A 23,797-nucleotide genomic window follows, 5' to 3' on the forward strand; every position below is an offset into this window, starting at 1 on the left:
AACTCGTGGCCACGAGATAATATCTTGAGGCCACAAGATAATAAGTCGTGGCCACGAGATAATAAGTCGTGGCCACGAGATAATATCTTGAGGCCTCAAGATAATAAGTCGTGGCCACGAGATAAAATTAAACTGCAAATGTCACCTCTATGCCACCGTACATATCTATATCACAATGTACTATACATTTTGGACTCACTCTTAAATAATTGTGAGTATATTTGAATTTATTTATCTGTCAATTTTGAATGCATTATACCACTCATTCTAATATAAGATCCGACTTCGGTTCTATCAGTGTAATTGACGACACCTGAGATTGAGTATATAACTCGTGTATTGAAAAGTCATACGAATCAAAGTTAGCTGGCTTGCTGGAATTGACATAAGTAAATCATGGAGTTTGAGCGTTTTTGGTTTTTAACCTTTCCTTTAATGTGTATTGGAATTGTTTGGCATTGTTCTCTCTTCAAAGTTAAAGGGTTGTAACAGACATTTTGAAAAAGGTTTATACATGTAACTGTTATTTTAATTCCTAAATATACTAGATAACTAATATTTATATTGTAGATCTTGCGTTATTCTTCTAGTGTATAAAATTGGCTATTGTCCTCTAAGATATCATAAATACAGTGAATTCCTTTTTCAAACCAAGATTTCTATAACTTTTAGTTATGATAGTATAATCAAGGTTAGTTACACATTTTTGCACTGTTTCTGGTGCTCAGTAGACAATGAAATAACATTTAAAGTATGTTTCCAGAATTCATTTTTTGATAGATATTGACATTTTCTCGACATAATGCGTGTCACCCAAGACTACTACTTTATGTAAATCAATACATTGTGTTATAAAACTTATTCAACGTCCATCTCTTTTAATGCTTGTTCTTATCCATGTAAGTTTTAACGCATTCATTAAAACATTAAATAATATGAGCCGTGTCATGACAAAACCAACATAATGGTTTTGCGACCAGCATGGATCCAGACCAAAAACACACAGACGTGTGCTTAAGAGTGGTAAACATATTATTTGAGCCGCGTCACGACAAAACCAACATAATGGTTTTGCGACCAGCATGGATCCAGACCAGCCTGCGCATCCGCGCAGTCTGATCAGGATCCATGCTGTTCGCTATCAGTTTCTTTACGTGTTATAGGGTATGTAAGCGAACAGTATGGATCCATATCAGACTGCGCAGATGCGCAGGCTGGTCTGGATCCATGCTGGTCGCAAACCCACTATGTTGGTTTTGTCGTGACGCGGCTCAAATAATATGTTTACCACTCCTGTGTAATCCTTAACTTACACATTTTTACAAATTTTTGAAGTTCAAATCCAAAAAAGGCATATGATGTATCAATAATTCGTTGTATATTTTTATCCGAAGGATTAGGCAATATCGTGAATAAATGCTTTAGTCGTGAGATAAGTATTGTTTTTATAACTGTCATTTTACGTATTGGAGTTAAGACCCTTCTTTTTCATTGTTCTTTTTTTTTTAAATATGTCTTCTATAAAATTAAGATTTTACATTTTTTCAAGATCCACATGGAATGTTATACACTAGGTTTGGTCCAATTCAGTTTTCATCTCGTATATGCTGTCATGCTATACTTTTTAATGGCTATCCAAACAACTTTTGTCTATTCAAAGTTGATCCTGGCCCCGAGATCAGCGCAAATCTTATCAATATTGCATACATTTTTATGTAATATTTTTCTTTTTAATTAGTTAGAAGTTAAAAGAACACAACAACTGCGAAAAATTTTATTGAGAAAAAAAAAACTCAAAAAAGTATCAACGTGCCTATATTTTGCAATTGTGCACATCTATTTTCCGTCATTTTTTTGTAGATTTTTAAAATAAAAACAACAAAAATGGGAATTCAAGTAATTATGATCTTCACATTTTTAAAGCAGTTCATAGATTGTATTGTGTTTAGAAAACATTTAATGTCGGATTATCCACAAAATAACAGATCACAAGTCTCTCTACATGTGCTTCGGTACTTTTGATTTAATATAAAAACTTTATATTGTCTTTAATTCTTTGGTTTACTTCGGATACAGTTGTCTTTTGGCATTTCTACTGACCACTTGGTCACTTTTCCTGAAAAGAAATTATATAAAAGCAATTTCAAAAGTAATAAAAACAACTTTGAAATATTAATGTTTAAAATTCGCTATGAAAAACATTGAATTATTCATAAAAGGTATTTCATTAACAAATCGAGGGTTCAAAGGTAAAAGGTAATAACTGCCATTTTCAAGATTTCGAGAAAAACGCAAAAAACATATTTTTTTAATACAACTTTATTTTCCGTAATATTGTTATAACAATTTTGATTCTCCCATATTTGTTGACTACATTAGATCATATTTTGTTTAGTTTACATTGCTTGGTGCTGATAAAACACTGTAATTATAGTTTGTTTTAAAGTTCTAAGATCAAAATAATATCATTTTACAGAAGTAAAAGGTAATAAATGTACTTAGATCCTGTCAAGACTACAAGTTTGAGCGGTAAAAGGTAATAACTGCACTTACGACCTTTTACTTCTGAAGGTTTAGCAATAAAAGTTAGATATAAACTGTGGTAAAAGGTTATAAGTGCAGTTATAGCCTTGTTCCTCTGAAAAATTTAGATGTTGCAGTAATTGTTACTGTTGCAAATTTATCAATTATGTCCTTACTTTGAAGAACCTTACGTAATGTAATTAACACAATGCACATTAATATTCGTACACAAAATTAACACTTTTCATTCATAGAAATATGAAATATGTACCTGCTCAATATTTTGATTCTACAGAAATAAATTAATAACTAAAAAGTTTACGAAAATACGCACTAAAATCTAAGTTTACAAATTTCATTTATTTTGAATGTTCTCTGGTATATAATCGAACTGAAGTCAAACAGACCCCAGACATCAGCAATTAAGGATATTAGTGACCCATATCATAGTTAAGTAAATAAAGACTACTGTTTCATGTCACAAAATGTGAATGTTTGTCATTAATTATTCTATGACCTCCACTCATCTTCTTCACTCTCACTAACAGAGCGGGGCGTCCGTGGCCGAGTGGTTAAGGTCGTTGACTTCAAACCACTTGCCCCTCACCGCTGTGGGTTCGAGTCCCGACAGGGACTTTGGATTCTTTCATGTGAGGAAGCTATCCAGCTAGCTTACGGAACGTCGGTGGTTCTACTCAGGTGCCCGTTCGTGCCTGAAATAATGCACGGAAGGGCACCTGAGGTCTTCCTCCACCAGTAAAGCTGGAGCGTCGCGATATGACCTATACTGTGTCGATGTGACGTAAAACCCAAAACAAAACAAACAAACTCACTAACAGAAGGCACTTAAAGTTTGTCTTTTATAGATTTGCTGCATGGCAATGACTCATAGTATGATTCGCACTCCTTCGGAATTGTTCCAGAGGCAACAAGTGACATCAAATCAGCTTTTGCAGCAGATATTGGAAGCTTCTCTGTATAAGCCTTTCGTGGAGCCCTAAGAGACTTTTCTTTGCTTCTGTTCTTCTTCTGCATTAACCTAACTGCATTGAACTCACTAACCACAAAACCATAGCTCACAACAATACTGTATTTTTGTCTTTATCTATCTCCAGTCATTATATCATTTGATAACGTCACATGTTTAGCAGCAAAACAAAACTACATATAGATGTTATTTTATCGGGGAAAAAGAAGAATGAAACCATTTAATTATTCTAAAAACATTATTAAAAGCAGGATAAAACAAATACATGGTTGATGTCGGGCTGGAGAAGGTTTATCCGGTTCACTGCGAAAGTGAATCTTGGCTTGCTAAAGCTCGCCAAGATACACTTTCTAGCTCACCGGATAAGCCTTATCCATCCCTAAATCAACCATGTATTTTATATATACTCTGCCAATTAACACGTTCATCATCAACATCGATTTTCATTGAGCCAAAGTTTTGTTTTTTGTACAACTTGTAATCTAGTATGTCATTGTATTTTATTAGAACGACAATATATGGTTGCTTCCGGCGTGCTTATGATATAACTGTTTCCCACTGCGATGAAACATGAACTATTGTAAGGCTTTTTGCATGCTTGATAGATGCATGTATGGACTTTGCATTCCATTAATGAATGGCCAATTTCAAGAAATGTGTGGTTTTACCATTGATGTGAGGTATATCTTGGACACAGTGAACTAAGCAACTTGCAACAAACTGATTGCAATTCTGTCCTCCACATGCATTACTATATAATGTCACTTCTTCAATACCAGATGTCTTACTTGCAACAGAGGTTACATACAAGTACACAAAAGTTCCTACTTTGCACGAGCCTGGTTTCCCCATGTGTCTCATCCAACAGATAACAAGTCCCGTTACCATTTCCCAGTTCATAGAATGACAAATTGCAACAACACAGTTTTCTTTTGTAACGAAGATCACCAATTAAACTGAGTGGTGTTTTCAAAATAGCCTGGATATCAAATGCCGACACAGAAAACTTTGGATCTTTCTTTGTGCGTTTTTTATCGGCTGATTTTTGCATTCTTGCACTGTTTTTTTTCTTTTTGGTCACTTGGTGAACTTGATATTTTGCTTTTGTTGCCTCATCTAGTCTATCTTCTATTCTCAAAGTGTCATACAGATTGCAGAGTGGACATTGATCTTTCTTAGGACGGAAGAAAAAACTTTGTGCTTAACTGCGTTTGCAACTGTTTTGGAACCGACATCGATAGTTTTTAGTAAAAAATTCTGGAAACAAAGTGATCCCTCGGAAGCATTAATCACAAAAAAATTACATAAAAATTGCAGACTCGGTTTGATTGAGTCTGTACATGAGAGATAATGAATAAGTGCAACATCCCTCACGCCCTCTTTTCTACCTGTGTGAAAAACGAATTCGAAATAGGTCTTTGTTTTGTTCTGTGTTTAGATACATTCTCTGGTTCTTTATTGGCAACATGGAAACAAATGAATTGCCTCTGACTTATGTAATCACCCATTGACCAGTATGTACTGAATATTTTCTGTCTTTCATATTCGGTTATATTCTCGCTGCATTTAATTCTAAAAGATAAATTTCGTGGGAAAAGAGATAACAGATAGTGCCTTGTGAACTGTATGAATGCAGCATTCTGTCAGGGGAAAAAGGTGATAAATCAGTTATAACCTTTTTCCACTACAGATTCTTCACAACATGTGGAACAACAAGTAAACAACAGGTAATAAGTACACTTAGAACCTTTTACCCCTAAATAATTTGTAGAAAAGAAGTTATTACAAAATACTTTTTAATTTTTTGCCCTTATAAGGATTGAATATTTATATAATATTTTCGTCAGACATAAAGGACAATAAGTACATTATAAAAAAACATAAAAAGTCAATTTCGGCAAAAGTGGCAGTTATAACCTTTTACCTTTGAACCCTCGAAATGGTCGTGTCTACCTTCGAAAATCATCGTGTTCTCCTATATTAATACATATCATAATGCAGGCGTCACACTGTCCCGAAATTGACACCAGATGGGCATACGAATTTGAAATTTTTAATTTCGTGCGAAAATAGCCCCGAAATTGGTCGACAGTCTCTCAACAGCCGAAACAAGTACGATTCCTACAGAAGGTCACGCGATCGCATCCGAGCCACACACGATTCCAACCGAAGGTCACGCGATCGCATCCGATACACACACGAAGTCATCTCAAAGATGCATTTTTGTACCAGTATATTACCAGTAGGACACGCGAAGGTCACAGGATAGGTACCCGACGTCGTATTTTGAGTACGATGCCTTCGTACGTGGTTACGAAGGCGTCAAGTGACCTTCACCTCCGGGTGGTATACAACCCACGACCAACCGCGGCAAATTTCAGTTGCAGATAGTATTGGGAGCTAATTAACCTACGTTTTAACTTTATTTTGGTTCTTCATATTACTATAAAAAAAAACAACAATTCTATTCACACAAAAATCTATGATAAAAGTGATGACTTTGATTATGGTTTAGTAAACTATCCACATTTAGATGGAGACGTACCGCATGCAACATCTGACGGGGTATATGTATCTCAGTCAATTAGATTCGCTAGAGCTTTTAGCAACGTGAAGGTTTTTAACAAGCTAAATATTTTCATTACTAGCAAGCTACTCAAACAGGGCTACCGCTATAATAAATTATGTAGATATTTTACAAAATTTAACAATCGTAACTTTGATTTAATCTCAAAATTCAGTAGTGATTCAAAAAAGATTTTAATGGAGATGTTATTTACAAACTTCGCAAGATCTTTGGTCATTGTTGCCTTTACTAAAATTATTCAACGTTTAACCAAAAGAGGTTTTGACTATACTTTTTTAGATATACCGCATGCTTAGTGTTCAACACTTTAACTATTGGTCCTTTCCTCTTTTGATTACATCTGACGGACCAAGTAGGATACTCTATGATTGACAGTTCTTATTCCCTTTGGGACTGAATTGCCTCAATGTTCGTCTTCTGCCTTACTTCGTCGGGCCTTTGTAAGTGATTTTTGTGTCGCCTCTACGGAGTAGTGGCGACATATAGGGATCACTTCTCCGTCGTCTGTCTGTCTGTCTGTCTGTCCGTCTGTCCGTCACAAAACTTGTCCGGACTACTCCTCATAAACTACTGGTGCAATTTCATCCAAACTTTACAGGAATGATCAGTACCAAGTCTAGTTGTGCATATTGTCAGCATTTTCCGGTTCAATGATTTTTGTCAGAGTTATGGCCCTTTAATAATTTTTATTTTTAAAGTTTGTCCGGACTACTTCTCTTATACCACTAATGCAATTTCAATGAAACTTTACAGGATTGATCTGTAGCTCAAGTCCTTGCGCATATTGCACGGGTTTTTCGGTTGAATGATTTTTGGCCGAGTTATGGCCCTTTGATAAAAAAGGTGTTTTTTTCTGTGTGTTGCCAGATACACAAAAGCTTGTCCGGACTACTCCTCATAAACTACTGGTGCAATTTCATCCAAACTTTACAGGAATGATCAGTACCAAGTCTAGTTGTGCATATTGTCAGAATTTTCCGGTTCAATGATTTTTGTCAGAGTTATGGCCCTTTAATAATTTTTTATTTTTAAAGTTTGTCCGGCCTTCTTTTTCCTATACCACTAATGCAATTTCAATGAAACTTTACAGGATTGATCTGTAGCTCAAGTCCTTGCGCATATTGCACGGGTTTTCCGGTTGAATGATTTTTGGCCGAGTTATGGCCCTTTGATAAAAAGGTGTTTTTTTGTGTGTTGCCAGATACACAAAAGCTTGTCCCCACTTCTCCTCATAAACTACTGGTGAAATTTCATCCAAACTTTACAGGAATTATCATTACCAAGTCTATTTGTGCACTGTCCGTCTGTCTGTCAGTCTGTCACAAAACTTGTCCCAACATGGAATTGGCCATTATGAGGCGACACATGTGATCACTGATCGCTCTTGTTTGATACTCTGTCTTCCTTTAAATTATTGAATACTTTTGTTATGGTCATATGGGTATTCCTTTATATGTATGTACATAAACATCTCAGTGTTTTACTTATTTTACCTATTGAAACCATAACAACTGTTATAAATTTACTTGGCGGGGATTCATTTTATTTACACCGTCTCGTTTATAGGAACATGGTGGGCTAAGAGTGAGGTTTAGTGCACTATTAACCGGTTTAAACTCCCCAGCAGTGCCTATGCTGCTGATCGGTCCAAGGCGGTGCCCTTCTTTGTTCCTCAGATGCATGTCTTTGTTATTTCATACTGTTTTGGTGACACTTTTGTCGGCATCCCTTGTTGTTTTCTCGTCTATGGTAAGTATTTTCCCCTTTGCCCCCTAGTTTTATTTATTAAATATATCAATCATTGATTTGTTTTCTTTATATTTTCTTGTCGTTTACCATTATTTATGTTTTATGTATCATTTAAGTGATAAGCCTATCCGTGCTCTACCTTGCGCCCTGTCCGTTTTTCTGGGGGGTACTTTTGTGTTACATGTTACTTTGTTCTTGTTGCTTGGTTGTGTGGGGGTTGCGTTCATTGAACGTTGCCTTTCCTTGTTGATCTTGTTTATCATTTTTGATAAAACTTTTTCATACCACCCAAAGTGGGCCTGTGGGCCTCATAATGTTTTCTAAGGTGTCTTAGAAGTAGCAATGCTGCTGCCTTCTTTTTCTCGGTTGACTCATTATCAAAGCATGTTATTCTGCAGGAAATAAACTGAAAATAATTGTAAATTAATTGCAAATAATGGAAGCTTTTGATGTCTCTGAAGAGATGTGCAAGAGTGACAGATGAGGAAGATGGTCTAGCCGTTTATATGTCCACCATGATAAACATGCAACGCTTGAGCAACTAAAAATTGCTTTCAGTATTGCGGGGGCTTCACGTAGTTGTGTTCCCTTCTTAAGAAAATCGGGAATCTTCGTGTTTACCTCGTATTGTCATCTTGAGGCTAAAAATGCCAGATTGCACCGATGATCACACGAAGAAAAGACGAAGACTACACGATTTGTCAAAATGGCTTCACGACGGCCTTACGAATTCAACACGAAAATGAACCTTCGCAATGTCTTCGGGCAATTTTTTGGCATGCCAAAGATTTTGGAACCGCTCACGAAGTTGCTGCCGGAGCTTGTTATATTCAGTCGGGGATCATACGATGGCAAAAGATGCCCTCACGAATGGCACGATGTTATTACGATCAGATTCGAATTTGAACATTTCCTTATGCGTGTGTCCATCTGATGGCAAATTCGGGACAGTGTGACGCCTGCATAAAGAAGTACATCCTCATTATTTATAATAACAAAAGAAGTACATCCTCATTATTTATAATAACAAAAGAAGTACATCCTCATTATTTATAATAACAATAATTAGAGCAATGGTAATAATAATAATGATTAATATATCTATTTTTATTTATTTATATATTTTATTTTTGATAAGGGATACGTTATGTTCATTCAAATACGATACTAAAATGAAACTTTAACAGTGATGTTTTTTTTAAGTTTTTACATGAAAAGTCTATTATAAAAGTTCTTTTTTGATATTTGACTTGTTCTTGAATCTTGACTGTTAAACAAGAATTCTGTACAGTGCGATCAATCCTAGTAAAAGCTAAATGATCTTAATGCATGGATCAAAATATGTATGTATTCTATGTTTAATGGTGTTTTCGTCTTTCAAAAAGCAGTTTTTGCAGTCGCGTACAGTCTTCGGACATGTTACTAGTCATGCCTTTAAAGGTTAATTTTTTTTTGAGGCGTCATATTTTCCACCATGTAGTTTCAACGAAGTATTTGGCCAAAGATATAGATTTTGAGAAAAAAGTAAGTCAATGTACGACAGGCAATGAGAGATGAAAAGAGGTAATCCTGGAAAAGACTGATGGTGCCGAGCAGAGTCTTTCTTTCAAGTCGTCAATCTGTGCTAGGTACTCACGCACCCTGGAACACTTTCCTCATCGTAAGTCTGGTGCTGAATACCGTCTGAATCAAAATCCTTTTATTACTGTATTCTTAGAAATGTTCGCGGGTACAATATTTCGCGTTTTTCACAACGTCGGCATTTTCGCGGAGACAAACTTTCGCGAATATGTAGTAACCGCGAATTCCGCGAATGTTAAGTCGCTACGGCCTAAATTACAGTTTTTGGAGGCTACGTTTTTGATGCATGACCTTGCCTGTTAAGTGCTTTTAATTATTTCATTTTTTGACAAGTCGCGCCTAAAGCGCAACGTTACTCGATACATTTTCATCTATTGACTACTTTCATGTTTCCTTACCTTTTTCATTATGTGATTAAGTAAGATTTAGTCAGACTCGATAGCTTTTATTCTCATTTGAATCATAACTGACTTTTTCTTCAAAATGTCGATACGTATTTTTTACACATTATCGGACTGTACATCGCTTTCATTATAACAACATAACAGCTGTTTATCAATGTAGCACTTGATCGCTATTGTTCTTTTAACAAAGGATTGCACCTACTCCAAGCAAATAAAATCCAAGCCATTCAATGTTCACAAACTGCAAATGCGTTTGTCAACGCCGTGACTAACCGTCAATAAGCATGATAATTACTAATAATTGATATTTTCTTTTTCAGCGTGCAAACTAGTATCAATAACATACATAAATAATTATTTACACATTTCTATAGCATCTGTGTTTAGATGTTGTTTTTTTGTGTGTAAGTAGATTATAATAAATATTCTGCACTTTTTATGTTATATTTGGTTGAAGCTAGAAATGTTCGCGGATTTGTTATAAGTGACATATTCGCGGCTATAAAGATTCGCGGAATCATGCCTACCGCGAAAACCGCTAACTTAAAATGTGCGAAATCTTTTCTAGGAATACAGTATGTTGTTAAAATTCAATGTAACATATTTAACCAAAACGTAATGGCTTTACATCACCAACTGGTGTATAAAAATAAAAGAAGTGTTATGACCATATTCAAGCCCGGCAAACTGTCGCTCCACTTCAAAATTGTGGTGTACGGTAAAACGAGCGAACGGCATTTCCGAGATAGAGCGGAAGGCCGATTTAAACGGATAATTGTAAGTGTTGTTTATGTTTTTGTCCTGTTATTCATTTAAATTGTATTTTTTCGAAAAACGGAAAATGTAGTTCCGTGTAGGATTGATTGAGGCTTCCAATGATCTAAGCTGTTACAAAAACAAAATTATATTTAGCCCGGGAGAACATATTTATCAAATAATACTTTGGCGTAATGTCGTGTTATGTGACAGTATTATGTCTTATATATATCATCAAAAATAACAAAACATAAACCGTTAAAAAATCCACTTACTTTCAGATTTAACTCCCCAGGAACGCATTATGATTTCTGCATTGACTGACCGCTGAGAATTTGTCCCTTTACCAAAGAAATTTGACACGCATATCAACCCTCCATTTGTTGCATTTGTAGGTCTCCAGAAACGCATGTTTACAAAATTGTAGGCATACACAAGTCCCCCATAGCTACAAACGCTGTCGGTAACAGTCCTTCCGAAGGCCATTGCACCGCTTCCTTGGAACAGGAAACCAGCGTTTGGTCCCGTGTTACTTCGCGCCTGAAACGTTTAATTCGAGGTATGTTTATCGGATCGCAATGTCTGTTTATATCACAGTTAACGGGAAAGTCACTCAAAAAGTAACTATTGAGCCGTTATGTAGAATTAAAGGCAAAAAATACCCAGATGTACACATTGTTTAATAATAGACAAACATACATGTATCGCATGGTTGGATTTTTAAACGATTTTGACAAATATAACTAAAGTTGTGCTAAAGCGAAACATGCACAATTCCATTGGGTTTGATTATATTGGAAAACCAAAATAAAATAAAATAAAATAATTAAAATAAAATTATGATGGTGACAAAATTAGGGTATCCATCAAATTAGCAAAGTATTAATTAGTTAGATCACCCGTCTGCAAAAGTAATCACAGTTTAAGAATTTCAAAGAATTAAAAGTTTTGTCCCAGATTGTTTAAGAACTCTCTTTCAATTTTGCCAACAATAGCAATTTTCCAAAGTGAATAATATTTTGTTCAATTAATATGTAACAATATTTACCCAAGCACGTGTAAGTGGATTTTGAACAATGTTTCTGTAAGGAACCTCTAATGTCTCGCTAGGAATGTTTGGACCAAGTGAGGTTTGTGAATATTCTTGCTCATTCATTGTTAGAGATTTCCAGGCGTACATTTCTAAATATCCTTCATTGGACATGAAGTCAACAGAGTAGCCATCGATTCCCGCATATATGTACGCTTTCAAGCAAAATTAAACAAACAACAAACTAGTTAGGAGCATTTAACGAATTTGTATGTTGTGAGTGACAGTTTAAGTATTACACTTGAATGTGAGACCGTCCGTTAAGAATGAAATGATTTTTCATTTCTTTATTGTATGTTTTTCTGCTTAATTTTTCTAACATGCAAAACAATAAGCAGCTTCACTGGCAAATCCTTGCACAGAAGCGCCATTCTTACCTGTACACACATATTTCATGGCTAATGTCGTAGTATATTATATTTTTAATCTTTTGTATACACTGCGAGTCCACAGTCCAGATTCGTCCGTTCGCTTAGCTCAAGTCATAGATCATCGGATGAGTAAACAAGGGGCTGCTGGTTCGATCCCTCGGACATCAACTCTTATAGTCATTTGTCTCTCATCGTTGATTTAGAAATCATTCGGGATAAAAACTCGGTCACTTGCGAAGAAAATGGTAATTAGGTATCTAAGAAAATTAGGGGATATGAACAATGTGTTAGAGTCGGGGTAAAAACAGTAAGCAACAAAACTTGCACAAATTTTATCAAGTTACCCATTAAAATGTTATTGTGAAGTGCCTGTCAGAATTAGCAAGGTTTTTTACATTTATTTAAAATTATGTGTACTTATTGAAGTCTTGACAAAGTGAAAGTAGTTGTTCTGTGTTACGATTCTATACGCAATTGTATTATGATTAATATGTTTGCATAATAAAATGTAAGCTGATGAGAATAAAAAGAACGATAAATATCAATAAAATAATGAGTACAATGGTGTTCAAGATTTGATTCTGGATCGTAAATATACCCGACATGTATAAAAACATTGATAAAATATAAATTTTTCAACCCACATACTGTGAATCAAACCCAACAAATATAAAACATTGTTCAATATATTAACCAGTCTATCACTTAAAACATTCAATACAATAAGTCTTACCCCAATTCTGTGAGTCGATCCAAACCCTTATTCTATCTTTGCTTACGCCATGCACTATATGACAATTTTGGCTGTTTTTCCCATCTCTATACACTACAAAGTTTGCCCCTGTTGAAATTGTCATAAATACCAATAAAGTAGTACGTAACAGTTACAAATTATCAGTAAAATATGCATCAAATTCACTACAAACGTTTTATTTGCAATGACACTTTCAATAATTAAATGAAAATTGATCGGACATATTGTTCTCCTGTAGAAACTATAAAGAAATTTAAAAAAATCATGTTGGGTACTAGTACCATACAATTCTGCTTTTCAACACGATACTGCCCTAGACTATTATATTTGTAAAAGCATCGGAAACTCTAGGGAGACTTTTCCTTTCGGCGTTCTCTACACTTTTTAGGCTGTTAGATGTCCACTTGTATTGCTAAAAAAATTAACATTAGACACTTTCCTTACAAGTATTAAATATTGAAACTCATCATTATTTTACTAACAATTAACCATGACGACGAAAGGCAAATGCTCCCATACCAGATCAAGATAAGAAAGAAAGGATAACAGTCTAAGTATTTTGAACCATAACGATTTTGTACGAAAATGCTTCTAAACACATTTGAATTTGTTAGACATGCTCGACCGTGCGACCAGATACACGTATCGAGGACATGTTGGTAGTAAATAACCGTGTGACCACATACACGAATCACAGGATTCCTCTTCTCACAAAACGCTGTCCGCCCATTTATCAAAGGAAAGACTTAGAAATATGCTAGTTTCTTATTGTGATTGATAAGGAAGCTAATTTTTACACGGATATATCTTGAAATTGTATGAGGAGGGGGGGGGGGGGCATATTTTAATTAGTGGCAACAACTAAATTTAATCATGAGGTGCAGGTTTATGTATAATATTCCGTTGAACAGATAATAGATTTTTCTAATCGACAGTCTATTTTCGGACTAAAGTTGTTTTTGCATGTGCAATAAGCTGTTAGCAGGTCAGTTAATAGATAAATGTGGTTTTGTATGATGGTTGTAAACATGGCTGAGTTCCATTGTGATTTGAAAGGGAAGTAAAGAGCTGATTGCAAAACTTTAGGTTATTTGGTAAATGCGCGTCAGAAATAAAAAAAACGGATCTACATTTAGTTTATGGAGAAAATTCCCCATATGTGTTTTCAATCTTGAAAGAAAAGTTAAAGTTTAGGTGGTGTGCGTCCGTTAGACCCCGTATTTGCTAACTTCTGACTAGAAAAGGGGGCGAGTTTAAAGCCTCGGCCTTATTGACTAGGTTCAAATATCGAGACACTAGACACTTGAGATAAGATAAATTGCAACCGGAATGAAACGTGGCTTATTTTTTGAGCCCGTCAATTAACTAATAAACAAAATTTAGGTAAGTGAAAACAGCCAACGCAAAGTTGTTGCTCGACGTAGCAGGAGCGTTTAAAGAGTTATGCACGTTCTATTTTCTGACTTTGATGGAATAGTGACCCGTGTTGCTGTGCCTGAGAGAGCCAGTGTCACTGGTACATTTTTTTCAGAGACCATGTTCTCAATGCAGCATTTAATAGAGAACAAAAGGTCATGGGTGCCTAGAATTTCAATTACTCCAAGATAATGCACCTGCGCACTGGTCGGCCTTGGTTCAGGCTTTTTAAGGAGCACAAAAGTTAGATTTTGCTACATCACGCTTATAGTCCTGACCTCTCTCCTTATTATTTATATTTACATTCATACATACAAATCTTGCCTTCGCGGTCGCGGGTTCGAAACCCGTAGTTCCGTCGGAAACGCCCTCTACCAGTGTATAAACAATATACCCAAAGAACAATAATGTTTTACATGTTTTAGATGTGTATGATATATATTTCACACTTTGTTTGCTAAAATCAACCTGATGACATTTTTACAAAAATACACATCTAATTTCTTTACTGACTTTGTATACTAGACATACCTAAATGTAAAAGAAAAGGTAATATCGTTACCTGCAAGAATAAACTTAAGCACCCGCTGATATCCTGACTGAAGCATAGGAAAATGGCCCTTAAATGTGGCAGAGACGACTGGGAAGGGTACTAGGGTGCGTGAGCATAATAGCCCTGCATTAGCATGCCGCCATATGTCGACATTCTCGCGCTCTGACGCACATTTATGTCACACACCACTTTTTCATGACGTTGAAATATTTCTGTTTTGTGATCCTCAGACTTTAAGACTAAACTAAGAAGTAGGAATTTCTATGGAAAAGTGGTTTCTTATGATATATATGAGGGCTGTTCAAATATGAATGCAACTAGGCCAATATCTCGCTTTTAACCACGTTTTTAAAGAATTATGTGCATGTATCGTATAGATGGTTGTGTAAGCATTCAATTGATACAATGCATGTGCAAATGTTCTGTATAGCTTTAACAATAGCTCGATTAACGCTTCCTACTCGTACTCGTGTATACTTGTATACTAAAGCTAAAATGGTTGGGAAAAGGTCTCCTTTCATTGACCAAATACGCTCATTACGGACAAACATATTCTTGGTATACAGGCGAAAGACATATTAAATATGTCGTGTTTATGGGAACAATAAACTTTCTTTTTTCATCTGTCACACGGTGGTGTAAGAAATTTTGTAAAAACAAATGGTGTGGATTCAGTAAAAGATGCATCTTATGCACGCTGTCAGAAAACGGCAACGTCGCCAAACATGGTTGAAAAACTAAAGGATTTGATTGCTACTGATGCAAAATTGACAACTTGGTATATAGCTAAATGCGTTGGTATCTCTGTAGGACCCGCTCATACAATTCTAAGACGTGATTAAAAATGAGAAGGATAAATGCCAGATGGATACCCCATCTCCTTACAAAAGAGCACAATCTTGCTCGGGTAAGAATCTCCAAACAATTGTTGAATATAACAATAGATCTTTTGCAAGTATCATCACTGGCGATGATTTGTATGAGCCCAAGCGAAAGATAAATAACAAAATATTGGCATCAAAAGGAAGTCAAAGACCTTGCATACCAAAACGCATCATGAACGTCAAAAAGGTCATGTATGTAATTTTCTTAAACAAGCAAGGTCCTGTTATTCAAATTGCTGTACCAAAGGAAAAATCTGTAAATGCCACGTATTACAAAGGCAAGGTCCTTTATAAATTAAAGAAATATTTCTAAAACCGTCGGCCAGCAACTGGTTTCCATGATGTCAGGTTGTTGCATGACAATGCCCCGTCTCACAAAGCGAAATTATACGAGAATATCTGAAACAGTAAGATATTGTCGAGCTTTATCACCCTCCTTTTTCGCCATATCTTGCCCTTTGTGACTTATTCTTATTTCAAAAGTCACCTTGCTGGAATAAAATATCTGACGCGAAAAAAATTCGGTTTGGCTTTTTTCCAGAGTTTGAACAGTAAACCTCGAAAAGATTATGAAAACGCACTTAAAGATTGGATTAAAAGACTAAAACTTTGTACATGTATATCAGATGGTGATGAGTATTTTGAAGGATTGAGATAATTATTTCGAAGCACTGTTTGTCAAGCACCTCTGAAAATTGACCCAATTGCATTCATATTTAAACATCCCTCGTAAATGCAAATATTCAATTTGAATCTTACCAACAGCGTCCGACATTGTAGTCAACTTCCCTTTTCTGTCAGTAAGATTCATTCTTACAACTGTGAACGCTGGATACTCGTTAAGCCCATGCTGCACATCAACATATACATCTGACACTGAAAAGAAATACACGTTTTATATAGAATATATAATTAAGCTGCATATTTGGATTAAACATCTCACCAATAAATGAGACATCTTTGATACCGGCATTCGTATAACATGAGCGCATATGTACACGCATACGTTTTCATTTTATGCTCCTTTCTGTATTTGATAAAAGCATCATGATTTGTGAGTGACTGACAAGACCAAAAATAGTCGTCAATTTGCAGAGAAATGATAGATGTTTCGCAGGAAAAAAATCAGCACGGAAATTCTACTGTATTAAATGCTTTTTAAAGCTTCCAAACATTATTTTAGGCATTCAGCTTGATAAGAAAAGGCACTTACCGTTTGAAGTTTGCCCTGCTTTCATGCGAATTCCCGTCCTTTCAAAGTCGGCAGGTGGCAATGACGACTTTTTCCAAGCTCTGATTCGTACCTCTACGTTGTATCTTTTTTGGTTGTTCACACCGGTGTAAAAATCTCCATTCTCTGGGGGAATATTGTGATAAAATACATATGGTGATAAAATACATATGGTGATAAAATACATAAAAGTCCGAATACTTGTAGTATTCGATCATGACCACTTTAAAAAAATCTAATGCGTTCTTTTCTTCTGTATGGAAACTAACTGTATCTTGTAACGGATTTTTTTTCGTAATAAAGTTTACTCTTCTGCGTATACAGGTGATGAAAGGAAACATTTCTTTCCCTTTTTGACTTAAACTTTACAGAAAATAAATTTCTAATTACCCCCCTTTATTAGCATGAAACGTAAATTCGGTATTATCTTTACAAATAATGCTTTTTGGAACTTCAACTATTGATAAATCTTCATTTGAGCATCATATTTATAATATAAAATCATTAAAAATTGTTTTACAGGATCTTTAAATAAATGATGTTTTCAATATTTCTAACGTTGAATGTCCTTTAATGTACCGAACAGACTCTAAAGAAATAATAATTTTTATAAAAGTACATTGAAGAATATCAAAAATTTAAAGCAGATTATTTAACACAACTCGACCTTGAAAAACAGCAAAATCTGATTTAGACATTAAATCTAAAATCTATAAATGAGCCGCGTCATGACAAAACCAACATAATGGGTTTGCGACCAGCACCGATCCAGACTTGCGTGGTTTTTAGTTTGGCAAAGGTTACCTGTATAAATAGCATACGAATTATATCCGTCATTCGAATACTGAGGAGCACTCACTGTTACTTGAGTGTTGTCATAAATATATGTTACACCACCGAACGGTTCAGCTGCGTCATCGTCTCGAGGTATACCCCCTGAAATAATAAATTTTAAATTGTCGATAGATAAATATACTTGATTTATTTCACAACTTATGAAATATAACAATATAAACTTTCAGCGATTGAATCACGTTCCAGTAGAGATCATTTTTGGGTTAATAAAAAATTATATTATAATCCTCGTTTTCGTTATCTTAATGCATATTGTACCCCATGTAGTCGCGTTTTCTTTTTCAGGGTCGAAAACATCTATACCAAGTGCATATATTACTCCATCTAGTCTCATTTTCATGTCCAGAGTCCAAAAACATCAATAATAAATCTTTATTGTCCTTGAAATAAAAATGTTTTGTCAAAAAGTCAAAAATAGGGGGTTAAAATACATCGTTGAGAATGATACTGATTCAATTAGACTTATATGAGCGTCCTTGTCCAATGTAGGTTGAACAGCTGTGTAGTCGTGCAATATAATTAACTATTGAACTCATCAATGTGAAATGACCTCGTTATAATTTATAACGCCTATTTAAGTTTAACGAGTTCGTGCAAAACTTCAATCCATACTTTCCTTGTAATTATTAATTCAGCTTCTTACAAATTTTAATCAGGCAATGAAAATCACGAGATACCAAATTCAAAAGAACTATTTCTGAATGAAACATAGTTAAATCAATGTTATAAAATGAAAATACCTATCGCCTGAAATATGTAATCTTTGTTCGGGTAATCTAATGATTTCACTTGAACATCCACAAATAAGGGAACTTCGTTTAGACCGTGCAACACCGTCTTCGTTGCTTTACTCGTCTCAGCTTGAGCTTGAAGGTGCAGCCATGGACTTTCAAAGTCCGGTTTAGGAAATTGATACGCTTTGATCATACCTGCAGAACAATAGATAAAATAAAGATGTAGACCTAGGCAAAAGATTTTTTTCCCTTCGGGATCATTGATACCAGTGTTGAGGGATAAATACATGTTCTCTTAAATCCGGTGCTATGAGACATGAATATGTTTTTTTTTATCTGTTTTCATAAATAGAACATATGAAACAGAATCTGCAATTTTCATTTATATTGTTTTGTTTCGCTTCCCTGAGAACATTTCATTGCTTTCGAGAGATCGCCCCTTTCCAAAATTTCCACACGCTCATGTTATATAATTGCCATGTCATGCTTTCACTTTACAGTTATCAAGTGTTTAAGAATGATTGAATTATAATATATTATTGATTAAGACTGCATATATGAGCACGGATTGTCTAGTTGTACACTGTAAAGGTTGAACAAACATATAATGATCATCGGAAATAAAAAATATTCGGAACTAAGCAACTATCTGCCTTGAAAGTAATGACAGAGAACAGTCCTAATGAAAGTAAAGAATGAGGAGAAAAAATATGGTGAAATAGAAATGTAGAAAAGAAAACAATGATAAACGATTAGAAAATGAGAAGAAATAGAAAAAGTATGAAATAATAATAAAGAATAAAAAGTAGAAAAAATGATAGAAAGATGAAAGGTTAAAGAAGAATAAAAAGGTTTTAAGAACCAAGACAACATAATGAACTTAAAGAGGTTCAGAAAGGAAACAAATGAAATAATGATTGAGATTTATTTAAGTGGAAAAACGGATGAAAGAATAGACGAAAAATATCATAGATAGAGGACAAAGTAAAATAAAATACATAAAAGGTTTTAGTAAGGAGGCACGTAAAATAAATGAAAAGGGGTTATAGATTGGAAACCACGCAAGAGAAAAAGGTAAAGTTGTCTGTAATGAATGCCGATAATAGAATTAAAAAAAATATCATTAAAAGAGACAAAAGGTAAAACAGATCTTTTGCTTGTTTGTTTTTTTGTTTTGTTTTTTTCATTTCACGCCTTTTCCCAACAGTATTTCAGTCATATAGGCGGGTAGTTTCCTGACCATCGTTCCTGGAGAGTTACACCAGTACTAGACTACCTTCCTCTGCGCTAAACTACCAAAGCATCTCCCGGGGATCGAACCTAAAACAGATCTAAAATAAATTAAGAATATAGAAGGTGGAAAGAAAGAATGAAAAAAAGCTAGAGGAAGAGAAAGAAACAGATGTTAGTAAAAAGAAAAAATAAATTAATAACGAAACCAAACCTGGTATAATAAATGCATGGGGAAAATATAAGACATAAAAGAATATATGTATAGAAAAAAATATTGCTAAGAATAAGAAAAAAGAACCCGACCAAAATTCAATACCTTAAAGAACAATTTTATCAAAAGATGACTTTAATAAACAAAAAGATTGAATATCACCATTGGCGAAAATCCACGTTAGGAAAATTATCCATTCTGCAAACATACTCAGTCCTTTAATATGAACACCTCTTTCAACAGTTATAACAAAATCCGTAGTAAAGGAATTACTACATTAAAGGAGCGAGGGCTAAAAAAGTATGACGAAACACGTGTTTACAATAAGATTAAGGTTTCCAAACATTGGACATTTTCATTTCCGTAAAATTATGCGTACCGAAAGACGATATACCGGTAACTAGCGGATTTTTTTGTCGCTATAGATCAAGATGGTGGAAACGTTAGTGTTGACGATACAGTCAAACCTTTTGTAAAACACACGATACACCAATACACGTCCAATACATAACAAAAAGATGTACTAAACAAAAGCAATTCTAATGTAAATACCATCACACAGACCATTACCCAAGCGTGCATGTTATGGAGACGACGCAAGATAGTAAAGGTCAAGTACTACTCTAGGGCTAGCCTTACACACCTTGAATTAAGCTGTCGTTTCCTTGCACAATTGTACCAAGAAAGATTACCATGACAAAGATCGATGAAGCAGATAGGAACGGACCGGCGAAGACACCGAAGAAATCGATCATAAGGTTTATTCCAGAACTGAAACACGCGCGCGCGCACACACACGCGCACGCGAGAAAGATTTACATTCCAAATGTCTGAAGAGTCGTTAATATTGCTTAATGATGACCCATCGAGATATAATTGTTCCAGGGTTAGTGACTGTCCTGATACCGTATGTACTGTTCTGTTCTGTAAAAAATTTTTTTTGAAAAACTAATCTAGTAACATTTAATATTCGAGCTTAAGATTGATCCAAGTGTAAACTTGTTAACAAATATTGATATCTGAATTATCTACTGACAGATGTGAAAGGTATTAATTTGTGGATATTTTCTGTTACATTGAATTAAGTAAATAGTGGTAAATTTGAAAGTCTCTTGACAAAACCCCCACAAAGTCTATCAAAATTGGATAAAATCTTTCGCCAACATCCGGACCGGACATTAAATCTCTGCTTGCTGGAGTCAGCAGGAATATTGAAATGCAATTCATTGTTGACGTATGGAGAGTCGGATGATCCATGTTTGAATTCGATTGGTAATAAGATCTGTACCTCATGCACGCATTGCAGTTTCAAATGGGCATATGAAAGATTATTCAAGTGCAATTGAAAAATAAAAAGAATCAAATGAAAGTTTGACGATCATAGTCTGTATCATCAAAACGTTTGGCAAATCTGAAACGTCTGGATGATAGAAAAAGGGCCCAACTACTCTCCGGTCTCCGGTCTTCAAAAACCCCGGTCTGCAAAGATCGTCGGAGACCGTCGATTGGAAACCGTCGATTACACAAATCGATGGTCTCTTGGTTAAAAAAAATATGAACTGAAAAGACTAAATAACAAAGATTTCAGGACGATAGTTTATGAGTGCCATAACCTTGAATGATGATTAAAGGGATTTAGATGAGGAAAAAAAGATTAATAATGAAAAACAATATTTAGATGCTACGAGATATTTAGGTACTTCAGATTTCATGCATATCACGTAATTAAGGTAGGCCTATATTGTAAAATTTATATAAACTAAATCAATTAATTTTCTTAGTAAATGCATTTGTAAATTTATGAACAATTATAAACATTCGCGAGACCATCGAAGACTTAAACAAAGAAATTAAGTATATAAAAACTTAAACAATAACAGCAGATGTTCGGTAATCTTCTAAATAATCGAGAGTCTTCATAAAAAATTAATAACTTATTATTAAAATTGCATTGTTTATCAGTCTATTTTTCCACATCTCCAATAATATTGACATTAATATACTATCGTCCAAGAGAATTTACTTCTTGGCCAGCTGAATAAATCAATTACTTATTTTTCATGTATCCTTTTCCAGATCATATCAATTAAATTCATGTACAAGAACAAGACCGTCGATTTGTAGAGTAACCTTACTTTGGAGACCGACAAAGACCGGCGATTGTGCGGATACCGCCAATTAGTAGGTCCTACATTTTTTAATTGTTCATTGATTACATTGATTATTGCAGGGAAATATGAGACATATACAAATGATACAAATGCTTTTTCGGGCGAAGGCCGTCTGATTTCACCTTGACTTCCGCTAAAATTTACAGTAAAGAAATGAATATAGGCAGAATTTTCATTGGTCATTTTAATAGCCTGTTCGTATGATAATTTAGAAGAGCTTCCGTTATAGGTAGAGCTCTGTTTGATTGCGCGATGGCAAGAAGTGTTGGAAAAAGATATAAGTCAGAATAAATATAAAAACACAATAATGATATTTTCTAGATGTTTCTATTTTTCTAGATGTTTCTAACAGCTTTTCAATAAATATATGAAATCAAATATGACAGATCGCCTTTTTGATGCTTTTGCGTTCGCTTAGGTTTCTCTTCTAAGCTGTTCTAGTCATTATATTCTCTTCTCGAACCGGGCATAAGACGATTGAAACGAACTTTCGACTAATTTACAGTTGAAAATTCTCCATGGAATTAGTGTACAGTATCTACTAAATCTTTGTTTTATTATAAATTCCTATTCAAATCAAATTCCATTTTGATTAAAATTAAATAATGTAAGTAATATTGTTTAAATTAATGGGGAAAAACATTGCGGGTAAAAATGAAATGAAATAAACCTATTGAGGACGAATAAAATGTTCTGTTTGCGGTTAGCATGGTTAGTAGTAGCTTATCCTATGAAAGTTAACAAGTTTGACTTCGGCTGAGTATCTTTTTAAAGATACGTCTTGTTTAAAACAATTTCGAAAACGGTTAGATGAAATATTATTTAAAATAATAAAACTTTCCTCGCAGGAAACGTTTATAATTTGTTAATTATTTGAGACAGTTATGTAGACTTAGTGAGACCTTTACATTTACATTACAGTTAACTGTCAGCCGTAGCTTACTAATGCTTTCAGTAAAAGCGACATTATGCCCATTCAAGTGTAAATGGTCAGTAAATGTGTTCAATTTTATATTTTACTATGAAAATATAATAAAAAAAATCCACGTGACCAACGAAAGAGTCTATACATACATGTGTATCATTCAGAATATATCGGTAACTTTCAATTCTTAAAGGAGATTGGGGCAGTCTTTTTAATATATATATATATATATATATACGTCTTTGAATATTGTATAATGAATGTTTTTATTATCAATTATTGGTCAATCACCATTTTTAAAGTAAATCTTTTAAAATATATTACCAATTCAACTCAACATGGCAGCCAAAAAGAAGGAACATAATATTACTAAATAATAAATAAATAACACGCGCGTCAAAAAATATGTGGCTTGATCGGATACAGACTATACGTGCATATTAAAAAACACAATTCAGATAGACTACTTAAATATGTTGTATATACCCGTAAAAAATCATGGGTGCCGCCATTTAAAAAAAACCTCAGATACAAAAATCACAAAATAGTTTGTTTATTTTTCTTAACAGCAAGAGACGCCTTTCTTCTACAAAAGCAGATAAAATGCATAAAATGCAAAGCAGATATTTGTTTGTTTTGTTTTGTTTTTTGGTGCTGTTTTTTTCTTACTTGTTTACTTGTCTCTCTAATATGTGAGTGGTCCTGTCATTGACTTTCCTGTACTAATTTAAAGGCTTTCAGCAATGTTTTTTCCCCGATTCGGGAGCATCTGGACTACTTT

At 34.5% G+C, this 23,797-nt stretch overlaps 1 protein-coding gene across 1 annotated transcript; it reads right to left on the reverse strand.

Annotated features, from left to right (window-relative positions):
* Positions 1 to 1,772: 1,772 nt before the first annotated feature.
* LOC132735210 (uncharacterized) lies at positions 1,773 to 20,192 on the reverse strand. Its single transcript, XM_060722149.1, has 9 exons — positions 20,083 to 20,192; positions 18,483 to 18,671; positions 17,692 to 17,823; positions 16,870 to 17,013; positions 16,416 to 16,532; positions 12,783 to 12,890; positions 11,637 to 11,833; positions 10,864 to 11,128; positions 1,773 to 2,116 (listed from the first exon to the last, which is right to left on the reverse strand). Exons 1-9 carry the CDS (start codon positions 20,126 to 20,128, stop codon positions 2,049 to 2,051), a joined length of 1,266 nt encoding a protein of 421 aa, XP_060578132.1. The 5' UTR covers positions 20,129 to 20,192; the 3' UTR covers positions 1,773 to 2,048.
* Between the last annotated feature and the right edge of the window lie 3,605 nt (positions 20,193 to 23,797).

The sequence above is a fragment of the Ruditapes philippinarum genome, unplaced genomic scaffold, assembly GCF_026571515.1.
Source record: "Ruditapes philippinarum isolate M1 unplaced genomic scaffold, ASM2657151v2 ctg3392_1_1_1_1, whole genome shotgun sequence".
NCBI classification, from domain to species: domain Eukaryota; kingdom Metazoa; phylum Mollusca; class Bivalvia; order Venerida; family Veneridae; genus Ruditapes; species Ruditapes philippinarum.

Bases quoted from the DNA above. Each gene is read 5' to 3' on its own strand.
- LOC132735210 (XM_060722149.1), bottom strand. From the start codon at position 20,128: ATGTTTGCAGAATGGATAATTTTCCTAACGTGGATTTTCGCCAATG. The intron at 16,533-16,869 runs GTAAGTGCCTTT...ATTTCTTTTCAG, and splicing joins AGCAGGGCAAACTTCAAACG to TGTCAGATGTATATGTTGAT. The intron at 12,891-16,415 runs GTAAGATTCAAA...CAATTTCAACAG, and splicing joins TACAATGTCGGACGCTGTTG to GGGCAAACTTTGTAGTGTAT.